The sequence below is a fragment of the Gekko japonicus genome, unplaced genomic scaffold (assembly GCF_001447785.1).
Source record: "Gekko japonicus isolate JY-2015 unplaced genomic scaffold, Gekko_japonicus_V1.1 scaffold15, whole genome shotgun sequence".
Classification (NCBI taxonomy): Eukaryota; Metazoa; Chordata; class Lepidosauria; order Squamata; family Gekkonidae; genus Gekko; species Gekko japonicus.
In genome coordinates, this window is record NW_015165830.1 from 447,046 (window position 1) to 469,152 (window position 22,107).

The 22,107-nt window shown below is 46.5% G+C and overlaps 1 protein-coding gene across 1 annotated transcript in view; it reads left to right on the forward strand.

Moving 5' to 3' along the window:
- The window catches only part of GRB2 (growth factor receptor bound protein 2), an 80,747-nt gene extending 63,837 nt beyond the window's left edge, over nt 1-16,910 (forward strand). The window contains exons 3-6 of the mRNA XM_015410726.1: nt 121-218; nt 11,041-11,163; nt 12,292-12,460; nt 14,829-16,910. Coding sequence (XP_015266212.1) covers nt 121-218; nt 11,041-11,163; nt 12,292-12,460; nt 14,829-15,014 — 576 coding nt within the window. The 3' untranslated portion in view covers nt 15,015-16,910. The remainder of the gene's footprint in view (nt 1-120; nt 219-11,040; nt 11,164-12,291; nt 12,461-14,828) is intronic.
- The last annotated feature ends 5,197 nt before the right edge of the window (nt 16,911-22,107 follow it).

Consider the following 22,107-nt stretch of genomic DNA (forward strand, 5'->3'; position numbering starts at 1 on the left):
CTTGGAAACCACTTTTTTTTTTTAAGCAAAGCATGTTTTAAAAAGGTATATCAGGAACATGTTATATCAAAGATACATGAACATGTTATTCAGAAGTACTTTTTTTTTTCTTTTCCTCAGGTTTTGAATGAAGAATGCGATCAAAATTGGTACAAGGCAGAACTCAATGGCAAAGATGGATTCATTCCCCAAAACTATATTGAAATGAAACCACATCCGTAAGTAAAACATTGTGACATCTGTGTTTCCGGGACACATTCTGTTTGTAGAAGGGGTACTAGAGGTTTGCCCATTTTGTGGAAAAGCAAAATGACAAACATTGAAAGAAGTAAATAAATCCCCACTGCAGAGGGTGACAGAAGCGACATGGAAGAAAAGTTTTCTTAGTAGTAGCCGGGGTCATTTCCTGCAGGAGCGCACAGGAACGGAGCTCCAGCAGTAAAGAGCCCAGGGGGCGGGCACATGCAAGAAGCCCTACCCCCTGCTCCCAGGAGCCATCAGTCAGAGCAAAAAGCAGCCAGGTAAGTTGCAGAGCCTCTCTCCCCCCCCCTGCTCCCCCAGTCCAAAAACAGTCCAGTGGCACCTTTAAGACCAAGTTTTATTCAGGTACAAGCTCTCCCTCCTCTGCGAGGACAGATCTGCACGTCCCCCCTGTCCCCCCCCTCCGATAGCTAGGAATCCAAAACAGTCCAGTGGAGCCTGAGTGGTGGGTGTTGCCTTCTGACACACTTCCGGTGATGTCAGGGTGTGTGGCTTATGCAAATAGGTTATGCTAATGAGCTCCTGCACCTCTTTTTCTACTAAATGACCCCTGGTATTAGCTATCTTAAGACAAGGTGGGTGTTGCCTTCTGACACACTTCCGGTGATGTCAGGGGTGTGGCATATGCAAATAAGTTATGCTAATGAGCTCCTGCACCTCTTTTTCTACTAAATGACCCCTGGTATTAGCTATCTTAAGACATGGTCGTCTAAAATTTCGTGCAGTAACCACGTTATAAAGAACCATGAAGCTACCATATAATAATGCAAGTTGTTAGTGGAAAATTCTGCTTGGGATAGAAAGCTGGAGAACAATTTAGCCATAGTAAAGTATGTCAGTGCAAGATATGTGCCTTATGAATGGTACATCTCAAAGATGTGTCTTGATGGATATGAAAGTATAGTCTTTATAGCACCTCTATGTTTTTGATGTCAAAAGTGCCATCAAGCTAAATTACTGTAGAGTGGTGCTAATAGAAATGCCAGTTGTTGATATTAGCTACAAAGAAATGGATCATGTATTCTTTGTCGTTGCATTCAACGTAAGCCTTGCAGAATCAGCAGTGATGCCCAGATTTTTGTTATTGCAGTTCTGATTAGACTTGCTTCACCCAGCACAATGTTTTTGATGCTGCTGTGGCAATTGGTCTGGTTTTAACTATTCAAAAAGAAACCTGAGAGAATGCTATACACTTCATTCTTCTCTGTACCCTCTCTGTACCCTCTACACTTGTAGAAAAGTTTAATGTGCTTGACTGTGTGGTCCTGATTAGTCAATGTGTGCCTTTGTTAAATGAATAAGGTCACTAACCTACAAAAAGGTGTTGAGTCCTTTTTTCCCTTTTCACTGATTTTGAGCTGAATCACTATGGTCTGTCTCAATATCGAACACATTTGGGTTAAGTTTATTGTGTATTTAATCTTGGATTCTAGCAAATGCTGCAGGTGTCAATAAGAAATGGGTATAAATTAATTAAAACAACATGTAGAGATCACGGCATTGGTTAGATAATTACTCACTTGTACCTTTTCACTTGTTTTCTTCAGGGACAGGGACAATAAAACAACAGCTTACCTAGATCTGCTTGTTAGGGGTTTTTTTGGGGGGAGGGAACTAATCTCCTGCAGGCCCTCATATTTTTTAGAACCTGGAAGCTTGTTATAATCTGTAAAATCTACATATCCCCCCCCAAAAAAAGCCCCTTAAGCAGCAGGTAACAATACTACTTAAAGGTTTCTGCTCTTCATGAAAAACAGCTGAGCCATTTAAACTGCTGCTTTCTGCTTCCCAAAAAAGCCGCTGGGAGCAGAAAACAGGTTTAAATGGCTCCAAGCCTGGAGCTGGCTGCCAAAGAAAAGCCCCTTTAAACAGCTAAGCCATTGGAGCAGTTTGCTCCACAGGGCTCAGCTGTTTTGGGCACAGTTCAGGTTCATGGGGTTCATGGTTCACCCATGAATAGAAATGCATTTTTGTGGTTCATGCCCATCTCTGGTGTATAATCTTTGGTTTCCAAACTGTTTGTGTTGCCCATCAGTAAAATAGCAATTGGAAAAACTATGGACAAAAGACATAGAATTTACTGCAAATCAAACACTTAGAGAAAATTGGTATAAAATATTTTATCGCTGGTAAAGGTTTCCCTTGCTCAAAAGCCAGTCAAATCCGACTCTAGGGGCCAGTGCTCATCTCCATTTCCAAGTCGAAGAGCTAACGCTATCCGAAGACTTCTCTGTGGTCATGTGGCTGGCATGACACATTACCCCAAAAGATATTGAGAAGATGGATAGAAACTATAAAGGACTGTGTTGGAAATGTAAAGAGATGGTACCCTTTACTATATGTGGTGGTCCTTCAAAAAAAAAAACCCTAGTAAATATTGGATTGAATATTTCTGAATTGAATTGAATCTGGGAAAGATTGAAGGTCAAAGAAGACAGGGACGGCAAAGGATGAGATGGTTAGACAGTGTCATAGGTGCAACAAACATGAAGTTGAGCAAACTTCAGAGGACGGTGGAAGACCAGAAGGCCTGGCGTGATCTGGTCCATGGGTTCGTGAAGAGTCGGACTCAACTGTGCGACTGAACAACAACAAAATATTGGATAGAAATGATACTGAAATTTTAAAAAAAATAATATAAAATTTGCTGTGTTACTAGAGACAATGTTAGTAAGAATTCTACAAGTAAACGCAGACAGGAAAATTGAAAATTGTCCAGCTCTTGAGAATTTGATAGATAAAATGCAAGGGCGGGGTATAAACCGAATTAAATAAATAAATAAATAATAAAACTGGCAAACTTAATCAGAGATCGAAAGATGAGTTTGAATTAAATGGTGAGTCTTCTATGATTACTATAACCAATCTCTGTAGTTATGCTATTGAATGGTTTATATTATATGATAGTTTCAGTATGAAATACTAAAGATGTTTTCTTTTGTATGGTTATTATCACAACAAACTGCTGTGTTAAAATTACACACACATTTTATGAGTTTATTCATCATTTATCTTATAACTGATAAGATTGATTGTTGTTGTTCAGTCGCACAGTCGAGTCCGACTATTCGCGACCCCATGGACCACATCATGCCAGATAGGATAAGATAGGATAAAAATGTGAATATATTATGAGAAAATGGTATAATGTTGAGTAGGTTGTTATAGTGGTTTTTAAAGTTATAGCGTTATGTAATTTTCCTAAAAATTCAAGTATTTGAATCAAGGATTGTCCTTTATATTTGAAAAAAATTCCCTTTATACTGTGCTTTGGTCATTGTACCTTGTATTCTTTCCCCTTTCCCCTTACCCATTTTCTTTATTCTGTATTCCCTCAAAAAATTCAAAATAAAAATTATTTTTAAAAAAGTAAAAGAACACACTGTGGTTTTGAATTGGCTGACTCTAGTAATAAAAAAGTATGCCTAAATTACATACCACTGACACACTTCACATGCTCATTGTGAAACAAGTCAGAGTCTGCATAAAATGGCTTTGCAGCAACTGGCCACATATTTCAAGGTTCCACAGTGATAACTGGCTGAAAATGGTTGTTGTAGATCTTGCTGAACCAGGAACTTAGGCCAACTTACATCTGGAGAGGGAGTGACGGTACCTCTGTAGGATACTGGCTGAGAATCCCAGAGCTTCCAGCGTAATCATCTTGCAAAAGCTGCTGTTTTGTCTTCTGCTTTTAAGTAAATGAAAAAAAGAACTGATTTGTCTGAGCCAGGTCTGCTGGCAGCTGCTTCCCAGAAATACTAAGGCATTGCAAAATGCATGTATGTATAGATCCACATACAGGCCTAGAACCTGTGGATGACATCACTGTTGTGTAGTCTGAACAGTTCATGTATTTGATGTCTGGGATTGAGAGCATCAGGCCCAGCAACCCTGCCCCAACTAGGGTTGGTGCATGGCCCACCACCTCTGAGCCAGGAGATCTCCCCTTTCAGAGCAGAGCCTGGGCGGCAGTGGAGAAACTTGCCCAGACACGGTGAGGGGAACAGCAGCACCAATGACTGAAAGTCTCTGCGGCAACAAGGAGGCCCACTCCGGCAGGACCCACAGTGGAGAAGATGGCAGTGGCAATGGAGTCCACATGGTGGCGAGGAGGCCAGTGCAGAGGCCCATGATGGGAGAGATATGAGCAGCAGAGGTCAGGAAGCCTAATGCCGGGGCTCCTGAGATGGTGGGAGAAGTGATGGCATCACCCCAATGTGGAGTGGACCCGCCAGAAGATGGCCCCTGGGAGTGGCCAGTAGGCATATGGCTGCCTCCAGCACTGCTGGCCTCTCACACTCCTGAGTGTGCCCAGGAGATGCTGAGAGGGAGGCAGAAGGGAGGGGCCTGGAATAAGGCCTCTACCCCAAGGGGCCAAACAGGGCAGTTGCGGCACTATGGGCAGGGCTCACCTCACTTGGAGGTGAGGAGGGTGGAGCCAGCATAGAGGGGGAGGAGGATATAAGGAAGCTCCAAATGATGGGCTGTTGAGGAAGAATGATGGCTGATCTCTAGGCTGCACAAGGTGAGGCAGTTTACGAGGGAGGAGGAGAAAACAGGTAGCCTAAACCCCCTCCCGTTCTGAGGCCCTGAGGAGTCTTCCAGCAGAGGATCAGCAACAGGGCAGAAGGAAGCACCCCCCAGGGGAGAATATGGGCAGTGTACCCACTGTAGGACAACCCCTACCTCACCTACCTCCTCCAGCAGAGTGGTCCAGCCAGTCCTCAGTGCTCCAGTCCCCCTCATTGCTGTTGCCCACCCCACAGTCCGTATCTATGCTACAGGAGAAAGGTGGTCCTGGGCCAGAAGGGGAGGTGGAAGGAATCCGATGACACCCTAGCCAGCCTGAAGAGCACAGTGTCAATTATTTATTTATTTATTTGGATTTATATCCTGCCCTCCCCACCACGAGTGGGCTCAGGGCAGGTTCCAACAGTATAAAATACAATACAGTTAAAACCACTAAAACAACAGTATAAAATAATACAAGTCCTGAGTACTATGTAAACTCTAGAGGATATCAGATACCTTAGCGGTTAAGATGGCATTAAAACTTTTAAGGATCCAGGCCACTGTCGGGGGGGGTGTGCGGACAGCCAGAGGAAGAGGACGTCCGCTGCCTCAACCAAACACCCGGTGGAAGAGCTCCATCTTGCAGGCCCTGCAGAACTGCAGTAAATCCCACAGGACCCTGATCTCACACAGGAGCTCATTCCACCAGATGAGGGCCAGGGCTGAAAAGGCCCTGGCCCTGGTCGAGGCAAGTCAGGTATCACTGGGGCCGGGGACTACCAAAAGATGTTGATTAGTCGATCTTAGTGCTCTTCGGGACTCATATGAGGAGAGGCAGTCTTGAAGGTATGCTGGCCCCTGGGTGATGAATGACAGGGTAGTGCAGGACGAGCGCTGAAACAGCCTCCTCCCCCATATCCTGAGGGACATAGGGTTAGTACAGGGCCACCCAAGGGAGGATGAGACCCCATCAGCAGTTGTTAGTGCCCACCCAATATTGGATGGAGATGTTAACCACTGCCCATGACCACCCCTCAACAGGGCATCAGGGGGCCCATAATACCCTCCTGAGGGTGTTGGTCCAGTGTTTTTGGCCCTCAGTCACCTGAGACATCAAGGACTTCTGGAAGTCCTGCGCCATATGGCTGCAGGTGTCAGGCCAGCCTACCCCGAGTGCATTCTCCCCATCTGTTATCCAGACTTCCTTCAACTGGGTCACCATGAATTTTGAGGGGCTGCTACTCTGCACTCCAAGAGGGGCCTGCTATCTTCTGGTCTTTATGGACTATGCCACTAGGTATCCGGAAGCCATCCCCCTCTGTAACATAAAAACACAAGAGAAGCCAATGTTGGATCAGGCCAATGGCCCATCCAGTCCCACACCCTGTCACACAGTGGCCAAAAATACCAGGTGCTATCAGGAGGGCCAGCAGTGGGGCCAGGACACTAGGAGCTGTCCCATGGTTGCGCCCCCCCAAGCACCAAGAATACAGAGCATCACTTGCCCCAGAGTTCCTCTCTGTACCTTTTGTCCCTGCAACCAGGCTACATCACCCTAGCTGCACACCACATACAGACTCGGCTGGGGAAAGTGGTGCGGGTTCCATGGAACCCGTTCCCTCGGAAGCAGTAGGCAGTCATGGACCAGGATGTGAAGGATATGCTCCCACTAGACATGATAGAGCCCTCCTGAAGTGCCTTGGGGAGCCCCATCATGCTTTTACTCAAGCTTGATGGCAGCATCCACTTCTGCGTCAACTACTGTGAGGGCAACTAAATTGCGCAATTTGACACCTACCCTATGCCCCAGGCCAACCTCCTGATTGACCAGCTGGGGACGGCCCAGTACCTGACCGCTCTGGACCTGACAATAGGGTACTGGCAGGTCGCCATGAACCCAGCGGGCCAGGGGATGGCCTTCGCAACCCCCCAGGGCCTTTTCCAGTTCCACTGGGTGCCATTCAGGTGGCTGCAGCCACCTTCCAGCAATTGTTGGATCAGGAACTGGCCCAATGCCAGGGGTTCTCCCTGGCATACATTGACAACATCATCGTCTGTAGGCCCGACTGGCCCACATACATGCAGCACCTGTGATAGGTCCTCCAGGCTTTGAAGGCCACCAGGTTAAGAGCTAACCCCAAGAAGAGCAACATTTCAGGGAACTCAAGTACCTGGGCTTTTTCATTGGCTGGGAGCAGCTAAGGCTCCTGCCCAACAAGGTTATCACCTTGGAGCAAAGTCCCCGCCCTGCCACTAAATGGCAACTGAAATGCTTCCTGGACCTCATAGGGTACTACAGGAAGTTTATCCCGCATTTCACCATGATTGCCAGCCTACTGACAGACAGCTTGAAAAAAGACCAACCACCCTTCATTGGACCCCCAACATGCCAGAAGCATGCAACACTCTCCAAACTACCTTGTCCTGGGGCCCAGTCCTCTGCAATCCAGACTTCTCCTACCCCTTCCTAGTAGAGGTCGACGTTTCTGACACGGGGTTGGGAGCAGTATTGTTGCAGGAGATGGAGGGGCAGGAGCACCCAGTCTTATTCATAAGTCACAAATTACAACCAGCTGAGTGAAAATAGGCAACAATCATGAAGGAGGCACTAGCGGTTGGCACTTTGCAGTACTACCTCACTGTTTACCCTTGTTTTTTTTTATATAAAGGTTTTATTGGCTCCCCTAAAAAGGGGAGGTATTTCGCTTAAAAGAAAAAAGGGAGGGGTAGACAGTGGGAGAAAGAGAAAGCTGAGTGATATATAAACTGGTAAATTAAACTGTTAGTAATGTCCAATTAATCTTCTTGGGCTTCTTCTGTGTGTTGCCAAACTTCTTTTCTTAGTCCTGTTACATGTATTCTCTGTTAGTATGTTAGTAATGTTCCTTTGAGATTCTGTTAATAAAAAGGGTCTCTTCTGTGCACATCCGGAACCGCTTCTTTGCGTGCTGGGTATTTTTACTATCGCTGACGTGGAGGAGCTTCCTCTGTTGTCTCCGTTGTCTTCTCCTTCCGGCTTGTTAGATCCTCCTTCGGGTTGTTGTTAATACGCTCAGTTCATGTACTATAAATCCTCTTCCTTTCATGCCCCGGAGGTCCCCATTTTCGAGAATGGTATCAATTTCATTTTCGCTTTTATATTCGCTCCCAGACTCTCTATGGGTCCTCCTCGCAATTGTTGACTAATAAGCGCTTACAGGCACTTCTCGCTGTCACAATTCCAACTTATCTTTTTTGCAAAACTCCCGTCGGATTCACAGCCATAAACAGTCCAAACATTCAACAGCCGGCTCTTGCACACAAACAAACGCCCAGACGGAAGTCCCTCCCTCCTTCTCCGCTCGCTTTTGCCCAGCTCCGACATCTTTTCTTTTTTGTTTACTTTTAGAAAGTTCTTAAAATGTGCTCCAGAGAGACAAGCTTCTCGCTTTCAAATACATCAAAGGAAAACATCACTGTCCGCTCAATTCATCCCCCCCCCTCCTTTTCTTTTGCGCTTGTATAGATGGAGGATTAACCTCTTCGCCTTTTTCGCTGGGAGGGGGGGGAAACAATTTTCAGTTCTTTTTTCTGCATTTTGACAACTCACAGTTAAGCCGATCTTTTCTTTTTCTTTTCCACTTTTGCGGATGGTCGCTTTATCACTCAGTGACGTCTGGTGGCTCCGCTAAACCCCGTTCGGGGTCGCTCACGCAGCAAGGTCCATTGGGGCAGGGCATGGCGGGAGCCCCGCTCTCCGACCTCTCGGTCGAAAGAGCGACTCCCCCCTAGTGCGCCCTAAAGCGCCCCGGATCCGAGCTCCTCTCTTCTGAGGGGCTCGTTCGGGTCTCCGCTCGCGCGGATTCCCTCCTCCACCGCGGGCGGGCGAGGCACCCTCGGGAGCGACCCGAGGAAGCGTCCGCCATGCGCGGGAGCCAGACCGGAAGCCATCACTGTTTACCCTTGTAATGGACCTCACACCCCTGATGTGGATGACATGGATGAAAGACCATAACCAGTACATCCTACGGTGGTACCTCTCCCTTCTACCTTTCAGCTTCACCATCCAGCATCACTCCGGCCAGGCCCACCTCAGCACCAACTACATATCTTGGATCTTTGAGGACACTACCCCAAGTAACCCCCCAAGGGGTGTGTCTGGAATTGGAGGCGTTGGGCCTGATGACCTTGCCCTGACTAGGGTCAGCATTGTGGCCCGCCACCCCTGAGCCAGGAGAAAGGTCTTGCCCCCCCTTCAGAGCCCGGGCAGCAGAAGAAAAGCTTACTCAGCATCACCCAGGGGTCCCAGTGTGGAGTGGACCTGTTGAGGATGGCCCCTGGGAGTGGCCAGCAGGCATGTGGCCACCTCCAGCACCACTGGCCTCTTGCACTCCTGGGTGAGCCTAGGAGACGCTGAGTGGGAGGCAGAGCAGAGGGACCTGGAATAAGGCCTCCCTCCTAAGGGGCCAAACAGGGCTGTCCTGGCCCAATGGGCAGGGCTGGGAACCACTGTGAGTTGGGGAGGGTGGAGCCAGCATGGAGGGGAAGGAGGATATAAGGAAGCTCCAAATGATGGACTGGGGAGGAAAAATGGTGGCTGACTTGTAGGCTGCGCACAAGGTGAGGCAGTTTACAAGGGAGGAGGAGGAGATGGGTAGCCTGAACCCTCTCCCCTCCCATTCTGACACCCCGAGGAGTCTTCCAGCAGGGGACTGGCAATACAGCAGAAAGCAGCGTCCCAAAGTGGGCCCCAGTGGCGCATGACATTTGACGGGTAGCTCTGTTTTTGAAAAAATAAACCATAGTATTACCACTTATGAAAACCAAAGTTGCTTTGTGGCAGTTCCTACACTCTCTGGCATGTGAATGTGAAATTGGAGGTTGAAGGCATGCAGCTCTTTTTGTAATGCAGTGGCAGGGATCAGTCACCAACCTTATGTGCTTCCCATTGTGTCCAGTAAGAGCCAGCGGTGGTTTTTTTGTTTTGTTTTTTAAAAAGCCTCCTGCATAGTAGCCCTGACCTGAATAGCCCAGGCTACCCCAATCCCGTCAGATCTCGGAAGCTAAGCAGGGTTGGCCTGGGCTAGTATTTGGAAGGCCAAATTCCAAGGAATACCAAGGGCGTGACACTGAGGCAGGCAATGGCAAACCACCTCTGAAAAGTCCCTTGCCTTCAAAACAAGTCTAGCTCACCACCTAGTGGTGCATAATGCTAAAAGAGCTAGAACTCTTGGCTGCCAGACAATCTTAGGATCTCCTGGCTATTCTACACACTATGCCACATGATAATTAATTCCTACATAGTATACACGGTAGTGAACTTCCATAATCAGTGCTGGGAATTCTCTTCAAAGGTGATAAACCTTTAAGATAGATATATGTGATCTCCCTTCCATAAAAATATGTCAGATCCTGCTGTATGTCACTGGAAGGCACTGATAGATGTGGATTGTTCTCTCTTTCTCCTAAACCCATTAAAGTTGATTCCCAAGGTCACAGGACTCCTATAGCCATGCAGGCCGGGAAGGGGATGAATTTGCCATTTCTGCCACTTCTGCCAGTGGCACTGCACTGATGGAAGAGAAGGTAGTGAAGGATATCACCCTTCCCCTGCTGAGCCTCCTCCCACCCTGCATTGCTGTTAATCCACAGGGATCCTGTGACCTGGGAATAATTTTCCTGGGTGAGGGAGGGGGAACACTGGAAAGATTCATCTGTGGATTGACCCAAACCAGTAGATTACCAGTTACTAAAATTGGTTATGTCTTAATAAAACAGTCTAGTGGCAATTTAGAGAATAAATATATTCCAGCCTAAGTTTTTGAGAGTCAGAACTCAGTTCATCAGATGTACCCCTAAGGACAGTACATTTATATTAGCAAGGTTTGTAATTAAGTGTGCTCCTGAATTCATCGGCTCTAACCAATTTTTGCCATCGTGTGAATTTACCCAGTTCCTTCCCCCATTTCTTAGAGTACTCATTTTATGTTTAGCAATATAATCATGAAAAGGTAGTAAATCTGTTTCCATTGGGCGAACTGTCCGTGTCATCTTTCCTCCCAAGTTAATGATTTTGTGGCTTGGTTGCAAATTTCTAGAGAAATGATTCCCATCAGAAATGAGAAGTTAACTGCTGTGGGATTTCAGCAAAGATTTTGAGGGGAGTCTTGAAACAGTTCAGTGGATTATTTATGTCTGGTGAAAATGTTTTCCATGAGTGTACATATCCAAATGTACCTCTTCCTTGAAGCTTGAATTGAGCATAATTTTCAACATTCTGCACAGGTGGTTTTTTGGGAAGATTCCCCGAGCAAAGGCAGAGGAGATGTTGGGCAAACAGAGACATGATGGTGCCTTCCTCATCCGGGAGAGTGAGAGCGCTCCGGGAGACTTCTCCCTTTCTGTCAAGTGAGTACTGCATGTATAGCAGGTTAATGTATATTCTGCACCCAACCCCAGGGAATTAGGCACATTTGAATTGCTTCCCTAAGTGATACAATTTTTGCCTGAAAACCTGGGGCTTTTTTCTGCCGCAGTATGTGGAATTTGGGGGTGCAGATTTTAGCTGTAATTTGATCGGCATTTGAAAGTAGGACATCTTACATGATCATCAAGCAGTGATATGGGTTGCTTACTCATTGACTTGGTCACCCCTCTTTTCCCCTAACTACTTCTAAAAGCTCTAGCTTTTTAGGTTTCTGCTCTCACTGCTGGGACGTGAGGTTGAAAATGCCTTTCAAAAGTACAGTCAATTAAATTGTTATCCTTTCTGGGGAAATTGGCATCTTGATCTCAGTGTTCTACATTTTTAACCACTTACATGAATAAAAAGTTGATTCTAATGTGTTAACTTTTTAAAAATCTTCCTGAGTGCCTCTCTGGTTCAAAGTATTCTATTTTGGGTTTAGTTGCATGAAACACTTATCTTAGAAGAAGCCTGCAGCAATCGATATGTTGCCAAAAATGGTACAGTGGCCACAGAGTTCCATTCAGAAAGTTTGGTTACAAGTTTGGCAGTATACAAACAGAAAAATGGATATTCTCATCCTGCCAAGCTCTACCATGCTATCTCACAAAGACTCTCAAATGTTATTACCTTTAAATGTGGGAGGTTTTAGTGTGTTGTTTTAAACTGCAAGTAGTCCTTCAGCAGGTATGTTTTGTTCTCAAGCTCCCCAAGAGAATTCACTCTTAAACAGTAATAGGTAAATCTTTCATAGAAATTATAATACCAGAAGTTGGGAATAATGAGAAACGAGACCTTCATCTCCAACAGCTTATGTCCTTACCACAAAACCAGTCATGTATTTGTGAGTATTGAGCACCTTTGACACATACTCACTTCTGGTAGCAAAGTACCGCCCGCTGCTGTTCTAGAGTCCCTTAAATTCATATTTGCATGCCTCTGGTTCAGGTAATATTAACCAGGTATAACATACAAGCTGATGTATGCACAAGACCGCACCTGTTGTGTACCCAGCCTTAAAAGCTGGAGATGATGCTAAGTTTGATTATGTCCTTCCCTTTCCCTCTTAGATTTGGAAATGATGTACAACACTTCAAGGTGCTTCGAGATGGGGCTGGCAAGTATTTCCTCTGGGTGGTAAAGTTCAATTCTCTGAATGAGTTAGTAGACTATCACAGATCAACTTCTGTCTCCAGGAATCAGCAGATATTCCTCCGGGACATTGAGCAGGTGCCTCAGGTGAGGGAGAACAAGTTATTGCATTTATATCCCGCGTTTCTTCTATCATAAAACTCAAGGCTTTCCTAGTAAGGGGAGAAGCTAAATTCAGGTCTTCTGTATTTGTGTGTGTGTGTGTGTGTGTTCAGGCTTTTGAGCTGTTTTCTTTAGGATGTTAGGTTTTACCATAACTTTCTATTTGAACTATTTACAAGGACCTCCTTAGTAGAATTCTGGGGCTGAATAGGAGGACAATTCTGAGCCTGTATATCATTACACATCCCCTCCCGTGTGTCAAGCCTTTGAACAGAAGCATGATTTTGACCTTGTGAATGTTCCCTTCCATACATTAGGCCTTTGGAAAACAGAGGGGGAAAGATTCTTATTGATCTGGTGGATTTGACCATGGCCCTTCTCAGGGGAGATTAAAGGTTTCCTTATAGGATCTTGGAAAAATTTCAGTGGGGCTATGCCATATTCCCTGGAATAGCCCCACTGTGACAAAAGTAACAAAGGTATCCTAGAGGAAAAGAAAGTTAATAAAACTCTATCATGATCCATATATCTGCTCCACAGCCTTAAGAACAATATGAGATAGATGTAATAAATGTGCAAGATGTCTCATCTGTTTGCATTAAGAGTGCAGTTTTTTAGGAAACTCATATTCTGGTTTATATAACACCACCCAAAAGTTCTGGTAGCTCCTCTTGCTGGTTTCAGGGAGCTTCAAGTAAAATGTGTAAACCAGGTTATTCTGGCCTGTATATTTCTAGTCTAAGCACTATATTAAATTCTAATGGTCATTTTCTGGAAAGGTCAGATACAAGATGGGTAAAGATGGAACTTGTCACTCATTAATTTCTCATTTCTGTAGAAGGGATGGGCACTTTTGAGAAACAAGAGAACAAAGGCTAGCATTTGAATTTGGGTTTTTATGTGTTCTTTTGCAATGGCCTTGTTGTATCCCTTTTTGAATCTGTACAGAGGTGGAACATGTGGCTGGCTTGTGGGATCAAATACAGAGTGATTAAATAAAGGATCAGGAAATCAGAACAGAGTGTTTAGCTTGGAACTAGCAAGTAACACTTACTACAGCCGACATGCAAGTTGCAATGATGTGATGCAAAATACTACAGAGCTCCTATTTTTATTGACATAACTAGGACCAATACAACAGGCCCTAGAAGGAAGTGAGACCTCCGTGCGTCCCCGCCCTGGACGCACCACTGAGACCCTAGGGCGGTAGCATGGGTCACCATGGTGTCCCTGCACAGGGGCAGGCATCATCTGGGCTGGCTCCACCGGTGGGCGGCACGGCGGCATCCACGTAGGCTGTGGGCCGCCGATGGCCAGTGCGGCGGGAGGAGCAGTGTCTGTGTGAGGGCTCTCTGCCCGGCGTGACGGTTGGGCTGCACATCGCCTGGGAGGAGAGTGAGGGCCGGCCCCACGCTGTTGCCCCGCTGGTGAGACCCCAGGCTTGAGGGGCGATGGAACGAGATGCCACTGTCTCCCTGGCCGGCCGGGGGCCGGCAGCATCAGGGCCGGCAGCATCAGGGCCAGGCAGCGAGGTGGATTGGGCCTCAGGCGTCAACAACAGGCGCAGCGGCGGGAGGATCAGCCTCTGCTCCCCGGTTTCTCCCCCCTCCGCAGACTGCAGTGTGGAGGGGAGAAGGAACAGGCCACCACTGCCTCCCTGTCCAGGTGGATGGCGGCATCCCACGGGCTTCCTCCACCGCTGGCAGGCCGGTGGCCCCTGCCCAGTGGCAGGGTGTCCAGCTACCTGGAGTCGGCCTCAGCCAACAATGAACGCTGAGATGCCAGCAGGATTGGCCTGGGGCTCGGACGCATCTGGCCGCCTGAACGTCCATCCCGCCCAGCGGCTCCTCGCAGACTGAGGGCGAGACGCCACCTGGCAGGTCTGTGGGCGGGACTGAGGTGACGGAGGGAGGCAATGCGGCCAGGGGATTGGCCCCCTCCTGAGTGACAGATCAGGGGCCCAAAGGCTGTGGAAGCGTGTCAAACGTTCAGGAGAGAGTCACACCAAAACTCTTTTATATATAAGGAGAGATAAGCATCAGGAGAGGAAGAGTAAGGTAGATGTAGATGACAGAGATGCCTAGTGAAAGCCCGTCAAATTTGAGTTTACGTGAGTCTGCAATATGCCATATAATGTCTGCTCCCTGTGGAGATGTTAATGGATGAAACTGGTACATTTTGAATATTTCATTTATGCACATATTATTAGAAACTAAATAAGCTTTTGCTGTCTCATTTCCAGACACTGAATAAAGATTTATTTAATGTTTGAACATGTCATCTTGAGCCTAGTATGGAAAAAATGTGGGATATCAACAGCATAAATATCACCCATCTTTTGTTTTCTTTACAGCAACCCACGTACGTTCAGGCTCTTTTTGATTTTGACCCCCAAGAGGAAGGTGAGCTGGGCTTCCGCCGTGGAGACTTTATCCAGGTCCTTGACAATTCTGACCCCAACTGGTGGAAGGGAGCCTGCCATGGACAAACAGGCATGTTTCCGCGCAACTACGTGACCCCGGTGAACCAGAACATCTAGAGCAGCTTATTAAAGATTATTTAAGGAACACGAGAAACAATAAAGTACCTATTCAGAGTCTAACTGCAGCCAGTGATCTCCAGTCATCAGGCCATAAAAATCTGACTCACCCCTCTGCACGAGGGGGGAACACTTTTTTTACTCAGTATGGAACTTTGTGGGGGAGGGGACAGGAGAAGGGTCCAATGTATGCGCCAAAACTTACCTTTTAAATTCAACAGATATTAACAGGTTTCTTCATTGTTCCTGGATGGCCCCTTTTGTGCACTCTTCCTTTCTCCTCCAACACTGAGACATCAGTTGATCAGTGCATGAAGTTTTAATGCTATATGAAGTCTGTTCTGTGCCGTTCAAGGGAGAGGAGGAACTCTGCTGGTGTTTGCTGTTTCCGTAAACAGTCTTCATGAAGGGACTAAGAGGGGAACCAAACCCACAACCCAGCTTTTTAATGATAAAACACTCTCTCACACACATCCCATTCTGCTTTTTGCCTTTGATCGCCAATGTTTTGCCTGGGAAAGATAGGTCGTACATTTTTTCTCCATCTGGAATTGCAACAACCCTTGGGCAGAGGGAAGATGATGGGCTTTCTTCTCCCCATGGGCTGCAAGGATGTTCAGAAAAGTTCTAAACTGCAGCCAGATCATGTTCACATTAAGGACTGCTGTTTTTTTCATGTGTGTGGTTGAGCACATTCTTGAATTATTTTTTCCATTAGTGCCTTTTCCTTAGGTTAAAAGGACAGTCCAGAGCTTTTCATATCTCCTCTCCCTCCACCCCCTGCTTTTGTGTAAATATTTTAGGAGTTTAATGGCTAGGAGGGTAGTTCTATTAAATACAAGCACCTCCATAGACCAGATTGAACTTTTAAAGCTTGTATAAGCATCTGATATTCTTCGTTACCGATTAAATGTTCTCCAAAAGATGGAGTTAGGAGGACCTGTAGCCAGGATCCTTATGCAAGAGAAGCAAGAAGATCATAACATTACGATTAGGCTATATTATATGAAGCTACATTAGGATGGAGAGTGAATATTCTAGAATGACCTGTGAAATACGTATTTTTCCCAAATACTGCAGGGAAGCCTCAAGAAATTGTGCTTAATCACATCTAGTGAATGTTTAAACATGATGCTCAGTGATTTGTTGTTCGGTTCCCTTTTACAGCTGGCTGGGGCACAAATGCAATCATTGACTGTTCCTCGAAAAGAAAGTTGGTATCTTTGTACTCCCGCAGTTCCCTGCCTCCTCATGTCAGTGTTATCGTAGGTGGAGGAGTCAGTGTTGTGCTCCCGATTCACAGCAGGCTGTGTAGGGACTGTATTTCAGGCCTGTACCCCCACCCCCCACAACAACACTCACTGATGCTATCTATGGCTTCATCAGTGCTTTGAAGTAAGATGGGAGAGAGCAAGCTTGCAGAGCTCTTTGTGCCAATAATCATCTTATTTCCTGTTGCTGTGCCACACAGCTGAAACTCTCATCCCAATGACACTGAACCCCAAAGCCTCCACAGAGATTTCCTGTTCCGCCCAAATGGAGACATTCCTGTGTTGGTGGGTGCCTTTTTTATACGAAGTATTACAAATGTGTTATTCCAGAGATGGACTCTGCCTTACACTTGTTTCTCCAGCAGATGAAAGAGAGCTATCCCGTAGCGTGTTAATTCTCCCCCTTTCCTTGCTGTCTTTTTCTCTCCCCCACTTCTTTCTTTCTAAAATGATTGGAAAATGAATCTATGGCATTCTACACTTGGACCATTTGATTGTTTTCTTATCTTGGAATTGGTGTATATCATGCAGCCTTGCAGACATAATGTCTTGTGTGTATATATATATTAAAACAAATTCAGTGTTTAAATAAAAAGGCCTATGTACGTAATCCTTTAACTCTGCAGCAGCCATTTGGTAGATAGTAATTAACTGTGAATAATAAATATCTAACAAATTCTTCACTTGAATATTGGTGTCTTTTTCTATTTGATCATTAGCAAGAATTTTTAATATAGAGGTGATATACCTTTAGACATTCTTCATCCAGCCAACGTATCTCTTTGGGATTTCTAGCGTACAAATAGGATTGGTAATGGCTAAAAACTTGAAATCTCCCAGCATTATTTTCCCCAAGCCATCCACTGCTACGATCAGATCAACCTTGCTTCACTTCCAGAAGATGCTCAGGTTCCAGTCAGCAGAAAGCTTTTCAAATAATGAATTCCAGGCTGAAGAAAGTTAGAATGCATCTAGACCAGAGGTGTCAAACTCATTTCTTATGAGGGCTGGATCTGCCATAAATGTCACTTTTTCAGGCTGGGCCACAGTTACCATAAAATGTAACACAAGGTACTGGATATATAAACTTTATAAAGATGATTTCAGAGATTGGATTAAGTGTGATACGCAGAAGGGGTAGTAGGCATGGAGATATCAGCATTGGCAATCAGACAGGAAACCTAGGTCTCAATTTGGTACAGCAGGATTCAGTCCAGGAGGATGCAAAGAATAAATGGAAATAAGCCTGAAGAAGTGGGCAGTGACTCATGAAAGCGCATACCTTACCACAAATTTTGTTAGTCTTTAAGGAATACTGGACTCTTAGTCTTTAAGAACATAAGAGAAGTCAATGTTGGATCAGGCCAATGGCCCATCCAGTCCGACACTCTGTCACACAGTGGCCAAAAATACCAGGTGCCATCACGAGGTCCAGCAGTGGGGCCAGGACACTAGAAGCCCTCCCAACTGTTGCCCCCACCCCAGCACCAAGAATACAGAGCATCACTTGCCCCAGACCGAGAGTTCCTATCTATACCTTGTGGCTAATAGCCACTGATGGACCTCTGCTCCATATGTTTATCAAATTCCCTCTTGAAGCCATCCATGCTTGTAGCCGCCACCACCTCCTGTGGCAGTGAATTCCATGTGTTACTCATTCTTTGGGTGAAGAAGTACTTCCTTTTATCCGTTCTAACCCGACTGCTCATTAATTTCATTGAGTGCCCACGAGTTCTTGTATTGTGAAAAAGGGAGAAAAGTACTTCTTTCTCTACCTGCTCTATCCCATTTGTAATCTTGTAAACCTCTATCATGTCACCCCTCAGCCGTCGTTTATCCAAGATAAAGCAGCCCAAGCTCTTTAACCTTTCTTCATAGGGAAAGCGTTCCAACCCTTTTACCATTCTAGTTGCCCATTTCTGCACCTTTTCCAGTGCTATAATATCCCTTCTACTGCTATTAGAAACCACAGCATTTAAAAAACCAGTGGGGGAACATTTTAACCTTCCTGGACATTCAGTTGCTGACCTAAGAGTAGCAGTTCTCCTGCAAAGGAATTTCAAAGGAAGATTAGGAAGAGAGACTGCTGAATTGCAACTGATACTGAAGTTCAGGACAATGCATCCTCCTGGACCGGACTGAGACCTAGGTTACTTCTCTCATTACCAATCCCTGCTATTCTCATTTGGCGTCCGAAATAACTTCACTCTCCAAGATATAATGGTAGATGGACTCACATTCTAATTGTATATGAAGAAGTGAGCAGTGACTCATAAGAGCTCCTACCCTGCCACTAATTTTGTTAGTCATTAAGGTGCTACTGGGCTCTTGTTCCCTTTCACAGAATGCAAGCTGTATTGTTAGTTTTCCTCCCCCCCCCCCAGAACTGGAAAGAGGGATCTCTCCAAGTGTCATGGGACTCCCTCTCTTAAAAAAGCCATCTCTGGACCTGGCCGAATTGGCGAACTATCGGCCGGTTTCCAACTTGCCCTATTTGGGCAAGTTAATTGAGAGGGCAGTGACGTTACAGTTACAGGGCTTCATGGATGACACTTCCATGTTAGATCCCTTCCAGTCCAGCTTTCGCCCAAGACATGGGACGGAGACAGCACTGGTCGCTCTTACTGACGACCTCCGGAGGCATCTGGATCAGGGCGGTTCGGCAGTGCTGTTGCTGTTGGACCTGTCGGCTGCGTTAGACATGGTCGACCACCAGCTACTGCTTCACCACCTCACCGACATGGGAATTTAGGGGCTTGCCTGGCAGTGGCTTGCTTCCTTTCTCCAAGGTCGGGGACAAAGTGTGGCACTAGGGGAACAGCAGTCCATGAGGCACCCGCTGGAGTGCGGTGTGCCTCAGGGGGCTATGATGTCCCCGATGCTGTTCAATATCTACATGTGCCCCCTTGCCCAGATTGCCCGGAGGCATGGGCTGGGGTGCCATCAGTACGCTGACGACACCCAGCTCTATCTGATGTTGGGCGGCCAGTCAGACTCTAGTCCGGAAGATCTGAACCGGGCATTACAAGCCGTGGCTGGTTGGCTTAGACTGAGCCGGCTGAAGCTGAACCCGACAAAGACGGAGGTCCTGTACATGAGTTGGAGTGGGCTGGGAGGAGGGACCCGACTCCCGATCTTCGGTGGGGCGCCATTGGTGCCAGCACCAGAGGTTAGGAGTCTGGGAGTGCTCCTGGATTCCTCCTTAACAATGGAGGCCCAGGTGGCAGCCACTGCCAGGTTGGCCTTTTACCATCTTCGGCTGATCAGGCAGCTGGTTCCCTTCCTCAGCTGTGACGACCTGGCTACTGAGGTCAGGATCCCAGAAATGACTGGCCCTACCGGGCCCTAAGGATGTCAGGCTTGCCACTACTAAAGCCAGGGCCTCTTCAGTGGTGGCTCCACACTGGTGGAATGAGCTCCCAGAGAAGATCAGGGCCCTGCGGGATTTTATGCAGTTCCGCAGGGCCTGTAAGACGAAGCTCTTCCACCAGGCTTTCAACTAGGAGCCGCCGCCCCCCCCAACCACCAACGAGCCGGCCCGTAGTACTAAGATCTGGCCGCTACCACTGTGCTCCGTAAGATCATTGAGCGAAACTGTCTGGTTGTATGGTAATCTCAGCACGTCATCTTATGCATTCGATATATTAGCAGTAGCACTTTATGAGGTTTGTTTTATCTTATTGCATTGAATTTTAAATTGTTTTTATGTGAATGTACGGTCACCTATAGACCAACTATGTAAGCCACCCTGAGCCCGCTTGCGGGGTAGGGCGGGGGGTATAAATTTGATAAATAAAAATAAAATAAAAATCCTGCTGGCCCCCTACTGGTCAAGGAGAATTTGGTTCTCAGAGCTGATTCAGCTATCCGCGGTGGAACTGGCGACTCCCAACCCAACGGGACTTACTTCATCAGGGCCCCATCCTCCATCCAGACCTGGGATGGCTTCAGTTGACGGCATGGGGGCTGAAAGGCAGGACCTAGAACTGTCAGGCTTGTCTCAGGACATCACAGACGTCATGTTTCAAGCACAACATCCAGCCACAAGACGCATATACAATTACACCTGAGCCGCCTTTAACAGCTGGGCGATTGGCCAGGGCGTGGGCCTTATGAAACCATCAAATTGTGATGTCTCATAGCCTTTTTGCATGAGGGCTGGAAAAAAGGTTTATGCCCCAACACACTTAAGAGACAAGTGGCAGCCATAGCCACAGTCCTGAGCAATAGGGGGATGGGAAAGATAGCCTCAGATAAACATGTTAAGAGATATTTGAGAGGCACCATGCAATTAGCTCCCCTGCTCGAACACAGATTCCCAGACCTCCCTTTGAGCCTCTTCTTTCCTTTGAATTAAAACGGCTGTCTTGGAAGGTAATCTTTCTCTTCACAGTTACCTCGGCCAGAAGGGTCTCAGAATTAGGGGCTCTTTCAGTCCAAAGAGAGTTGTGTACCTTCCATGAGGACTCCGTGGTCTTAAGGACAGATTTTGTTCCAAAAGTACATTCTTCTTTCACCTTAATGAGCAGCTGATTTTACCCTCCGTTTGTCCACACCCTGTGCACCCAAAAGAAAAAAGTGGCATTAATTAGATGTCAGGAGGGCCCTCCATTGTTATATAAAGAGGACAGCTACATTCAGGCTCTCTGATGCCCTATTTGTTTCAGTTTGGTGTAGTGGTTAAGAGCGCGGACTCTAATCTGAGAGAACTGGGGTTGATCCTCCACTCCTCCACATGCAGCTGCTGGTGTGACCTTGGGTCAGTCACAAGTTCTTTCAGAGCTGTTCCCTCAAGGGCAGTTCTCTCAGAGCTCTCTCAGCCCCACCTACCTCACAGGGTGTCTGTAGTGGGGAGGGGAAGGGGAAGGGATTGGAAGCCGCTCTGAGACTCCTTCGGGTAGTGAAGGGTGGGGTATAAACCCAATCACTTCTTCTTCTCATATGGGACCCAGAATCTGGGGGAAAGAATATCCAAGGCTTCAATAGCTTTCTGGGTTAAAAGGTGCATATGTGAATCCTACAAGGTGCAAGGGCTTAGGGCACCACTAGGGGTAATGGCACACTCTACCAGAGCTGCTGCAACGTCAGCTGCTTTTTCCACTAGGACCCCCACTGAGGAAATCTGCCAGGTGGCAACCTGGTCTACCTTTACTACATTTATCACACTATAGAATTGACCAGCAGTCCTCCATAGGAGGAGGGTCCTCCAACAGGTATTGGAGGAGTGACTGTCTTCCTTTACCCACCCAGTCTGATCTTTGATACAGAACCAGTCTAGATGTCTTCCCCCACGGAAGGAGAATGAAACATTGTACTTACCTGAAGGTTTCTTCTCCTCAGTGGAGCGAAGGCATCCATTTTGCCCACCACTGTATTTGGTATGGAATCTTGCATTTTTTTCTTATGTTCAGATAAGGTTATCTGGTTTATTCTTGTTTGTTATTAAAGACTGTCACAGTTTATAGTACATAAGAGTGGTGTGCAGTTCCTTTTGGGGCAAGGCTATTTTATGTCTGGAAGGACACCCTCACTCTAGGTGTACACAAAACTTTGCATAGCCCTGCCTGGAGCGAGAGAAGGAGTGACCTAACCAGACTGGAGGCCTTCTCCCCACTGAAGAAACCTCCAAGTAAGACCAATGTTTTGTCCATACATGTTGTACATATTTTGTGCTATTCTGCACATCCTGAAATATCCATTCTTTACATTTTCAGTCTCTTCCATTCATCATCTTTTATCAGATTGGGCACGTTATAGCCCCCAAGTTGTAGTGCAAAAATGGGCTTGAGTTGTGAACTTTTAAATGTGCTCTATGTATTCCA